Source organism: Semicossyphus pulcher, unplaced genomic scaffold (assembly GCF_022749685.1).
Source record: "Semicossyphus pulcher isolate SPU_LCO1_2020_fin unplaced genomic scaffold, fSemPul1.0.p SCAF_18, whole genome shotgun sequence".
NCBI lineage: Eukaryota > Metazoa > Chordata > Actinopteri > Labriformes > Labridae > Semicossyphus > Semicossyphus pulcher.
In genome coordinates this window covers 24,788,312-24,799,641 of record NW_027211691.1, presented here as the reverse complement: position 1 = coordinate 24,799,641, position 11,330 = coordinate 24,788,312, and the positions used below count along the sequence as shown (strand labels likewise).

General features: G+C 44.6%; 1 protein-coding gene across 2 annotated transcripts in view; it reads right to left on the bottom strand.

The window, feature by feature from the left end:
- Nucleotides 1–7,068: 7,068 nt before the first annotated feature.
- Nucleotides 7,069–11,330, bottom strand: part of pld1b (phospholipase D1b) — a 37,516-nt gene continuing 33,254 nt past the window's right edge. For both annotated transcript variants that reach the window (XM_069666879.1, XM_069666880.1), the window contains 6 exons: nt 10,268–10,381; nt 9,869–9,918; nt 8,887–9,021; nt 8,318–8,471; nt 7,757–7,874; nt 7,069–7,569 (listed from right to left, as the gene is read on the bottom strand). In XM_069666879.1, the coding sequence (XP_069522980.1) occupies nt 7,345–7,569; nt 7,757–7,874; nt 8,318–8,471; nt 8,887–9,021; nt 9,869–9,918; nt 10,268–10,381 (796 nt within the window). In that variant the 3' untranslated portion in view covers nt 7,069–7,344. The remainder of the gene's footprint in view (nt 7,570–7,756; nt 7,875–8,317; nt 8,472–8,886; nt 9,022–9,868; nt 9,919–10,267; nt 10,382–11,330) is intronic.

The following is an 11,330-nucleotide window of genomic DNA, read 5'->3' as shown; positions in this document are numbered from 1 at the left end:
ATCCCCCCACCCACCCCCCAGAATAAAATCCACAGAGGTTCCTTGTGCAGGAGATGTTTCCCCGAGAGGAGAAATGAGCGCTCCGGGTCCAGGAGGGAGAGAGGAGGAGGAGGAGCGCAGGAGGGAGGCGATGTGCGCGCTGCTCCAGGTGCTACATGCTGCTCGGCGCGGTGAATCCGGTGAATCCGGTGCTACATGCCTCCACCTCGAACCCCCCGAATATGGACAGGACAGGGTTCGAGCAACACACGCGCGCGAGATGAAGAGAGAAAGACAAATGAGTGCGGCGGCAGGAGAGCACAGCAGCCGAGGAGCACCGAGGAAGCACCGACACTCCGTCCGTCCGTCCGTCCGTCTGTGTGGCGGAACAGCAGCGCGCTTCCCGGGAGTGGCCTGAGAGGAGGCTGCGCTACAGACAGAGACGCCCACAATGTCACACACACACACACACACACACACACACACACACGCACACACACACACACACACACACACACACACACACACACACCTTCAAGACACAAAATCACACAACGGTCTGCTCCTGTATGGCAGCTCATTAAGGACAAAACTAAGCGGTCATCTGTCAGTCCTGCAGGTCACAATCACACACCCCCAAGTGTTAACCGTCATTGGCGCACACACACACACACACACACACACACTCGAGGGGGCGACCACCCTGCTGCCCCTTTAACTGACAAACCGGCCTTTAAAAAACCCTCATGGGACATTTCTTTATGCTTCATTTATGTCTTGTGTCTCATCAAAAAGACACTTAAGGTAACGTTAGTCCTCTGCTCAGTCTTGCTTTCGTGCTTTGGGCCTCTCAGGTATTCAGACACAGAGAAGCATCCGGATGTCCTTCAGATATATAAGAGGTGATGTTTGAAACACAGAGGAGGCTGTTAAACTAAACTCTGAGGGGATTTCCAGGAAAACACACCTGATATAAAAATGTTCCCTCAGCTGCACAGCGACACAAGTTGGTTCTGCATTGCTCTTTTTTGTGAAGCAGAAGCAAAATGTTATTTTAAATGTAAACATGACAAACAGGAAGATAGTGTGTGTTCATGTGAGGATAAATTGAAGTGTGTTTTGTGTTTGAGTTGAAAACGGGACATTTTTCAGAGTCATCGGGATTCTGCCGCTTCTCAGCTGGCCACCGACGTGAAAGTTGATGTTTGGTCGAAAATAAGTTGTGACCTTTGACCTTTTAAAGTTGTGTTGTTAAATAACCAGACATCTTTCAAACCTCTCATGCCAACGTCAGCCTCATGTAGGATGCTGAGATTTAATCCATAGTGACCAAAACCAGTTAAAAGATTCACAGAAAGCGTCCCACACACGTTCTCCCTCGGGCCTCTTGCAGCACTTCCCAAGAGCCTCCTCGGGAACTTAACTTGTATTTCAACCCATTTGACTCGACACACCTGTGTCCCTTTCCCGCCAGGATTAATCCCAACCCCTCTCTCAGTCTGCATGTTGAGGTGTCAGAGCGTGCAGGAACAGATTTGTAAACATGCCGTTGTGATTTGACACGCCCTGCTGTCACTGTTCTCTGCAGCTGCTGACAGACTCTCCACACCTGTCAGGCAGCTGCTCACTCACCTGCAGGACACGCCTATAATCTGCTGTTAGGTTCGTGTCTGTTCTCACACACTTAGATTTGTAGACAAATGGACAGAGAAGTGTAGTAAAATAATCAAGACAGGTTGATGCGTTATTGCTTCAAATAAAAGGTAGGCCTTTCAAAGTCATCCACATGTCATGTTTTAAACGTTTTTGTTTAGACTGTTTAGAAGCTTGGAGTTCTGCACTTTGGTCGTCGCCATCTTGGTTTTTCTTTGCAGCCTGAAGTGACCGTATCAGGACGAGAGGGTGGAGCTGGAGTTAGGACACGAGAAAGTATCTGATATCTCTTTTTGGCAAAGTGCATTCTTTACTTATAACTGGAACGCTCGAGAGTGAGACCATAAACCCATCAGGAAAATGTTAACTGAGGGAATAAATCCAGAGACAATCGAGGCCCTTTCACACATGCTCTGCACTCCTGAGAATGTCCCCACATTGTCCGGGTGGGCTGCACGTGTGAACACAAGCAGCTGAATTTTTCACCCCGACTTTATGCAGACGTTTTCCTGCAAGTCGGAGTGAGCAGATGATGATGTTTTATCATGTGACCGCTGTGAAACCAGCAGAGCGACACATAACAGGATGATTACAAACATCCGATGTTTACGATGAATTATCGTTTACAAGATGACAGCGAAGATGGCTGCAGACTGGAGAGAGGGAGAGGCTGAGACGGGCCAACGCTGAAACTGTCCCGCTGTGAGGGACGTGTGTGAAAGGGCAACTCTGGAAAAGTTGGCAGACTGTCCTGGAATTTTCTGGACATTTTCAGCTCAAACGAGCGGAGTCGCCCCCTGCTGGCCAGAATCAGATACATGCTATTACCTGTAGCTGGTTACCATTGTTGTTGGCTAGCTTAGTTGTTTATTTGTGTTGATTTCTTTTGTTCTTGTGCACAACAAATAAAGGTGTAACACCTTTATTTGTTATTTTACACAACTAAATACACTAACAATGCTGTGTCAGATACTTCTGCATGCTGTAGTGTTAAGATTTCCCTTTATTGGAGCTAATGAGCTGAAAACAAACCTGTCAGCATGCAGACAGGAGCATCCATGTACTTTTACCAGGGTATGAATCAGACTGTGTTTCTGTGGCGCCATCCAGTGGCCCGACTGAGAACTGTACGAGGGATTAACTTGGGACTGAGGAGGTTTCCTGAGGACAAAGCTGTTTTTATATTCATCAGGGACATGTTTTTCATTCCAGTGACAGCCTGATAAAAACCTGTGCGGAGCGAAGGAGACGAGAGAGAGAAACATTCAGCGATCGGAGGAGAGGACGGAGGGATGAAGACGCAGACATAATGTTCTTACATTAACTGAAATGTTCCTGTGCTGACTTTTTTATCGGGCATGTGACACATTTGCAGTTGTAGGCGGCACAAATATGGAGATGATTTCTTCAGTATATTTTATTTCTATATCCTGTGTGTCGCTCGTCTCTTTCCCTCCTCTCCTGCTGCCCTGGAGTGATACAGCTGATTGAGACTCCGGGTCTGTCGGGCTGCTTTGTGTTGCTTTTGGTTAATTCAGGATGTACAGGAAAGTATGAGGACAGAAGATGGTTTTTTGCATCTCAAGAATAAAGTAAAGTTGTCAATAAGGGCCAGCTGTAAGACAAGTAAAGCTCAATCTAAATATTGAGTTACTGTCGAACAATTTTAAGAAAAATAAATAAATCAGAGGAGAAAGATTTATTTTGCATTTTAAGAATGAAGTAAAAATGTAATCACTAAACAGAAATGACTCGTTATCACTGGAAAACAGAGTAAATGAAATGGATGGATGTCCACTTCGGGCTTCCGTAGCTTTAAAACACTTACATGCACAAGTTATTACGAGCGCTGCTGATAAAGCCGATAATCTAAAGCCGACCTGCGAATACAAAAAATATTTGATATAAACTTGAGATCGAGCCTTTAATGACTTATCAATACATCATTTATTCATTCCATCATTTCACAAAGACTCGACACGACGCGTTACTGCAGATCATTTCAGGGGTCGCCACGAGAAAACAACAGTCTGTGCAAATAGTGCATTTTCATAGAGACACAGTGATTCAAGCCAGACAGAGAAAAAAGGACAAGACAGGTGAGTGTTTCTCAACCTCTGCCGCCCAGGAGGGGGGAGAATGAGGCCACCAATGACGGTTTAAAGGCCCGTTCACACCTGGTCCAATGCATGTGTGCACAAACTGTAAATTAACCATCTTAAACAATAACTTTAGCAACATTTTGGGTTTAAATGTTCTTAATTTGGATACACAGAAAATATGTCCTTCATTCGCTTATGAACTTGTTTGTGAGCTTTTACTCGGTTCACTAATTTTCCAAACAATTAAAGGTTAGAAAGATGCACTGGAGCAGGAGGCAGAAACACGGGGAGGTAGAGAGAGACAGACTAAAAAGAAGAGCACATTTAAAAAAGGTCCCATTTCCCATAAATATAACAAGAGAAGTTCCAGGTGTATCTCACGGACACACAGCTTAACGACAGGCACAGAGTTCATCATCAATAACATCCATGGCTTTAGAGGCATCCTTCAGCTCGCAGGATTCATGCTTTCATCTGCGGTGTTTAATGGCAACGAGCTGCTGTCATGCGGTTTCATGTCACAGTAAAACATCTTGCACCAAACATCATGCACACAGACCGACCAGGAAGACGCTGAGGAGTCATGATGCTGCGTTCAGGAGATGTCGGAAATCAGGGAAGGACGGCTGAGTTATTAAAATAAATGCTGATGATCTGAAGTCACTTACAGCACGAGGCCTGCACACCACTGTCTCCAAGTTTGTTAGTAATCTGCAAACTTGATTTAGAGCTTTATTTCTGAGAGCTGCATTATTCAGCAACTTAAGCCTGTGATAGTTGCTTTCTTTGGCCTCTTGGCGGCAGGAGAAACAAACTGTAATCTATTTGGTCAATTTATACTCTTCTTTTTGAGAGCAATAAACAACAAAAAGGTGTCACTCTTAGCTACAAACCTGCGGAGAATTATCGTTGACTCTGCGGTTCCCCTCGAAATATCAGAGCCTGTTTTAGCATCGATTAGCTCCTAGTTTTAGTGTCACATGACGTTTACTGTTTTGGTTCAGCCTCAGTGTTTCCGACATAAACACATTTAAACCTTAGACTGTATAAAAAGATGGACGACATGACAGCTCCCTAAAAGTGAAGCCAAACCCTCTCTGTCGCCCCCTGCTGACTGGCTGCAGTATAGCTCATAAAGCCCGCCTCCACCATGTTAACAGATGGGACATGAGTCAAACTATAAAATCAAAACACACGTCAAATACATTTTTCTCCAACATTATAGTTAGTTCTTATCCTGCTGATTTATGTCCAAGTGTTCATTTTTCTGACAAGTTTACTTTTAATTAGTTATTTGATGTCATAAAAAGGGGGCGTGGCCTCATGATTGACAGCTCTGTTGACAAATGGGGCTCCTGCAGAGTAGAGGAGGAACGGCGAGTAAGTTAAGTGTGTGTTTTGATTAGCGGAAGTAGCTACAGCGGCGCCACCCACCGATCTCTACTGAGCAACTCTTGCTCCAAGTGACGTCACAGCGGACAGGTGCAGAGACCAGCTGGTGAAGTAAGGTGAAACATCCAAGAACTAAAGAGCTTCTAGAGTTGGTGGAGACCAAAAACTGAGTTTAAAGAGAGAGAATATATGACTCACATCCGCGAACAGGCCGACAAATTAATGCTAATGTTCTATTCTTGCTGTGTGTTTGGACAGGCAACTTTTTTGCTAACTTATTCGACGCGTCTTTAAAAAACTGATGCGTCAAGATTTTCAGTTTGTTCCACTGCCTCCAATTGGACATCAGAAATTAAGGTAGCGTAGCTTTAAATTGACAATATTCCCATGGCGACCATTTGTTATGATGTTTAACTGCCATGTTCCAGGTGTGCCCGATCATTCAGCACCTGTACAGACAATGGATGGTCACAATCTGGAGAGACATCAGACAGAATTCTAACATTAGCATTTAATCACCTAGCTAACATTCTTATTTGACAGTGTTACACGATACAAACACAAAGGTGTAACTCCTTGCTAACGAGCACATAACAGAAGTTTTAGCTAGGCAGTGGTTGATTTAGCTAACGTTAGCTCTTGTGATTCAGCTGTCGGTACGTAATGAGTTATCAACTTTGTTGTTTTAATTTGAAACACGGTCTGATGTCCGTCAGATTTTCCCTTTAACTGTCTTTTAAGGTGCTCAATCAAGTAGCAGAAAGATGCTAATGTTGCTGGAAGACAGCAGTACAAGATAGCTCAGCCGCCGCGGGAATATGGTGAATTTAATGTAATTTTTCAGGCGCTAAACCGTCACCTAACAGGACAATTTCCACCTTCTGACATTAAAAGAAACGCAGCATCATAATAAACTTCATCATGCATGAATTATCGGTGGGTTTGGTAGTTCAAAAGAGATCAGTAGCGCTTTACTGGAGTCCTTAATATGCTGGCAGTTTCTGGAAAGTTACTTTTGATAAAATCTCCATAATTAATTGGGACTTTAATTATTAAGTGCTGACAGTCGTTCTTTCCAGGAAGCTTCCCAGGATGATAAATAAAGCGCTACGGACAAAACTACTACGACCAGATCAGAGGTTTAAAAAAAGGTCACTTAAGGTTCATGAAAAATCCACAGTGTGAGGAATGTGAATGAATGCATGTACTGAATAACATCATCGTCTTTGGCACTTGTGATTCCTGTTCCACATAAATACTAAAAGCAGGACTTCAGAGATTTCAGACGTACGTCTTAAAAGTGGCTCCGTCCAGCTCTTCATCCCCCTCTCCACGCGCTCGTCATCGTAAAAGTGTCTTTTAGTGTCTTTTCAAACCGCCCTCTCTCGACACAGAAGAGTCAGAGCTGCGTTTGCCAGCCCTGGAACGTTGCATAGTGTTATGAAGAGAATGGAGGAGTAAGCCATTTCTTGTAAACATGAGGCCCGGCTGTCAGGCACCGTAGAGTTCACCGCTCCGTCTGCTGGTCGGCTTCCATGTTTGTGTGTACGCGTCTGTGTTTGGATGTGTATATTATATGTACGTATAAGTCTCCATGTTTCTCCAATGACTGTGAGTGTAATGTTATTTATGTGCATTCAGTGGCACTGCTGGGACAGAGGCTTCTTCACGGCCACAGCTGGCGCCATTTTGGAAGTCGTTTTGGCGGCTTGTGCTGCTAAGTCAGGCAGTGAACTCTGTAGTCTGTTTTCTAGTCGCTCCTTGTATTTCACACCCTGGGTTCAGTCTTACAGGCCGACTGTCCTCTCAGGTACAAACATTAACTTATTACAAGTCGAGTTTTTTCTTTATATTTAACTCAAACAGGTCGAACTCTCTCAAACTCTCAAAGTATTACTTCATAATTCAGTGTAATTTAGCTGTAGGACTCATGAGGACAGCACAGATTGACTGCACCAACTTTATGTTTTTTTAATGCACAAACATCCAAGTGAGAATTTTAAATATTATATGACTTATTTAGTTTCATCATCAAATATCTGACGGGTCAGTAACGGCCTGCAGACGGTTCTCCTTCCAAGCTGTGGTTTTAAAAACACCGAGCAGCAGTTTTCAGCCGTGAGGACTCCGAAAATGGCACCAGAGTGGACATTATGGACCTGTAAGCCTTCCACATGCTGTGTGTGAACACATGAATGCACAGCTGAGTCTGTCTCTCTCAGGTCCAGACCTCCATGGGCACCATGGCCTCCTTGGAGCCGATGGGAGGAAGCAGGTTCTGCTCGCACAGGAACTGAAGAGGAAACTGGACCAGGAAGCCGCGGATCTTCTTCAGCTCCTCATGAGCTCGGCTCGGGTCCTCCTTGTCCAGACCCGGCTTGGAGAGGAAGCCCTCCAGCTCAAAGATGTTTCGGACATCGCTGGACGGCAGACAGCGGAAAACCTGGAGAACAAAGGGCGGACAGGTCAGGAGAGGGTTAGGAGGAGAGGAGTGGATCTGACCTTCCAACAGATAACCCTCTGTCACGTTGGTTGTTAATGCTCAGTTCAGATCTAAAGCAGTATTCTGTAAACCACGATTAAATTACTGCTTTTGTTGCTTTGAAGAGGACATGTACGACCACACTGACCTTCTGGTAAATGGTGGCGTTGCGAGCGCAGGTGGCCATCCAGACCTCCTTGTAGAACTGGTCACTGACGGGATCCGACACGTCGATGGAGGGGTCAGTGTGAGCGCCCAAAATGGTCCTGAGAGAAGCGCAGAGCAGGAAGTGAGAGAGGCATGAAGAAAAACACGGCAGGAAATTGCGAGTTGAGATATTTGGCAACCAGAAGCAGCAGTAATGATTCTGAATTTACACAACAACTGAGAGAAAAAAGAACATTAAAGTCAACATTCTCAAAAACCAAGACAGAAGAGAGGCTTTTCATTTGCCTGCAGCGCTGAAACTAACTAATGATTCACAACAACGTAAACGTATATCGCCGTTAGGGGGCGCCCAAGAGAACTGAAATCCTTGAGATTGTCAGTTGCAAGATAGAATCCAAAATAAAAGGACTCAACATATAAATAAGAGCATCGCAGCTGCATGCAAATAAAGAATGATTGTTTCAGTGATTAAAAGTGTGAAGAGATGTTTAGTAAAGCTCTGGATTAAATAAAAAGAGGAGCATCCAGCATGTTCGTTTACTTGAAGCACTCGAGGCGCAGCTGCAGGGCGTATTTTCCCGCCTGGTACTCCTGACCGTCCATCACAGCCGTCACCGTCTCTGTGTCCTCCACGATCACCGCCACCTCGCTGTCCCTCTTTCCCAGCATGCTCCGGTCGTTGATGTTTGCAGAACCTGCAGGAACAGGACAATTTAGAGGAGAGAGTCCGCCAGCAGAGGGCGCTGTGACACCTGATTTCAGACTGCATCACCGTCATTAAAGACTGAGCACGCACATTTATTGATGAGTGTTTGGAAAGTATAAGAAGCTAGAGTCTCAGGTCGTGTTCATTCTGCAGACTGGATCTCTAAACCTTCCTAATTACTTTAGTTTTACAAATATGCTTTTAAAATGTCATCTTTCCTCGGTCTCTGATATGAAAGGATAACCGTCCCCCTCTGCAGCTCTGGTTTCTCTCTCCTCCATTATACATGTTCAGTCTCGTGTCAGAGGAATATTTCATTACGTCTGTCATCTTTTAATCCTCTAATGGAGAAATTTAAGCTGCTGCTCCAACATCAAAGTATCAAGTATTCTGAGATGATTCACCGATGATGACGGTGTTGTCGTCCGCGATGAGCATCTTGCTGTGGACGTAGATGAGCTCGGTGACCAGCTTCCCCTCCAGGTCGGCGTGGGTCCTCAGACCAGCGATGGAGATGTAGTTCATCCACTGGTCTCCCACTGGGGACAACAAACAGTTAAAGGTTTAGAAGTAGATTAGTGTCTTGTTTGCAGTTTACACTCATACATGGGAGGATATTAGAAGGTTTACAGTTCATGTATTCACCAAATTAAAGGCATGGATTATCTAAAAATACAGAAAAGCAGGATGCAGATGTGCCGTGTTTTCCTCCTCGTTTCAGCTCCTTTATATATACAAGTGGTTTTGTGTGTGCATTTGGGTTTGGTTCTGCAGAGCTGTAATGACAGACTTAATTCAATATATCTGGAGGGGACGCGGATCAAACCGCAGGTCTTCTGGTTAGTGGACCCGCTATACCTCGTGAACCACAGCCGCTCCTCCAGATGTACATGGGGAACTTCTGCTGATCCAGGAGGGCAGAAACACTCTGAAGTCTAAGATTTCATGCATTTTTGATGTGCAGAATATTTAGTCTTCAATTCTAAACTTTTTAATTAATGCAACCTAATCCTTACATGCAAATGCATGTGATCAATGAGCGATGTAACGTCTGTGTGTGGTTAAAACAATCATCTTCCTCCGTAACAAGAAGGTCTATCTCTGTAGGGATCCTTTCTGTCATGTTGTCACACACTTAGAAGAACAACCTGAGCCTGTCAGTGGAAACAACAAGAACTTTTAGTGGACGACCTTTGACAGAGAACATAAAAAATACCATAATTCCCCTATAAGGTAGAATTAACCAACAAGCCTGCTACATATTGTCTGGAGCGTTTTTGTCTTTTCCAAACAACTGTTCATTCCAACGTCTCTCCAGGCCCCGCCCACAGAAACCAGTCCCACAGAGTGAACATGAGGTCAAAGCTGTCGTCACCGCTGACTTACTCTCTCTCCTGAGCTGTGAGATGATGGAGTGGTCTCCTCTGTTCATTGTCCTGCAGGTGAACAGACACACACAGGTGGATGAGCGGCACATCCACATTGCAAACAATACAAGCCTTTGTGTGTCGCTGTGTTTGCACGGGGAGGGCCGAGTGTTTACTCAAGAATGCAGGCGAGACAATGAGCTTCAAAAGGAATGGTATGTTCACACACACACACACACACACACACACACATACAGGGTTTACAACTGAGTGGTAAAAGAGGTGTTACAGTAATCTATCAGTGGCTCCTTCAGGGATTTAATGCTTGTCAATGTAACTCAAACATCACGTGGGCTCTTAGCAGCTTTAATGTCACCTGGTAAAACACACACACACACACACACACACACACACACACCTGTAGTTGAAGTGCATGACGGCCTGGATGGCGCTGCCCCCTCCAGTGTTGATGTCTCCTTCGAAGCCGGGCAGCAGGGGCGTCACCACGTACACTCGGTACCTTTTACCCTCCCTGAAAAAGTTTAAAGAAGACAGAGAGGGACGCCATTTTTATATGAAGCATAATGTTTATCTACTGTTTCCTGTTTATCCACCACAGCTGCAGAAGGACTCTAAATAAGGGATGATGGCCGGCAAGGTGTCCAGTATCAGGATATAATGGACACTGTGGAGGCCAGAACCAATGAAGCTCAGCAGGTACCAAAGAAAAAAAACTTAATTAAATGTTTCAAGCATTTTGTAATTAAAATCCAGTTTCTCTTGTCATTACGAGTCCATAAGGCATGCAAAAAAACCATTGTTTACTACTCCAGAAAATTTCTCAGCTCAGCTCATTGAACACTTCTGGCTCAGCTGAGAGCTAGACAGCTAACGTTACGCTAGCATAACTCAAGGTCAATAACATTGCACAGCGTTGAAAAACAAGTCCACTATTACTACTTCATATTTTACATTTTGAATTAAATTTTCATTGATTATTTCTGCTTTTGTGGTTGTTTGTTTTGTAGATGTGTGAATGCTTTTTAACTGGCATTTCTATGAAGTTAGCACGCCCCTGAAGTTTGAGCAGCTGTCAAACTGGCACTTAAGTACTGGGTCCTAAAGATTCAAGCTCAAAGATCTCAGTTTTGTTCTCTTTGGCGGCACCTAATGGCGATAAACGGTAATTACAGGAGCACACTCCCAATTTAACCGTCCATGGTCGGCTCCGGTTGTAACTCTTGATTTTCCTGGCTGACGGTCGCTTTCCTTTTCAGACTGTTTGCTTCATCTGAGCGTCGAGTTTGTTTCTTCTTCTGTGGATTTTCACTTCTTGTTGAAGTTGTATCTGTAGTCATCCATCTTTTCTTTGTTTGTTCAGCCATAGTAGATTACTGTTTACTCGCAACACTTGCAGAGAGCGGAAAAGCAGCCGCTTAGCTCCGCCTACCCTCTCTGGCAGACCAACCACTGCTAGCTGA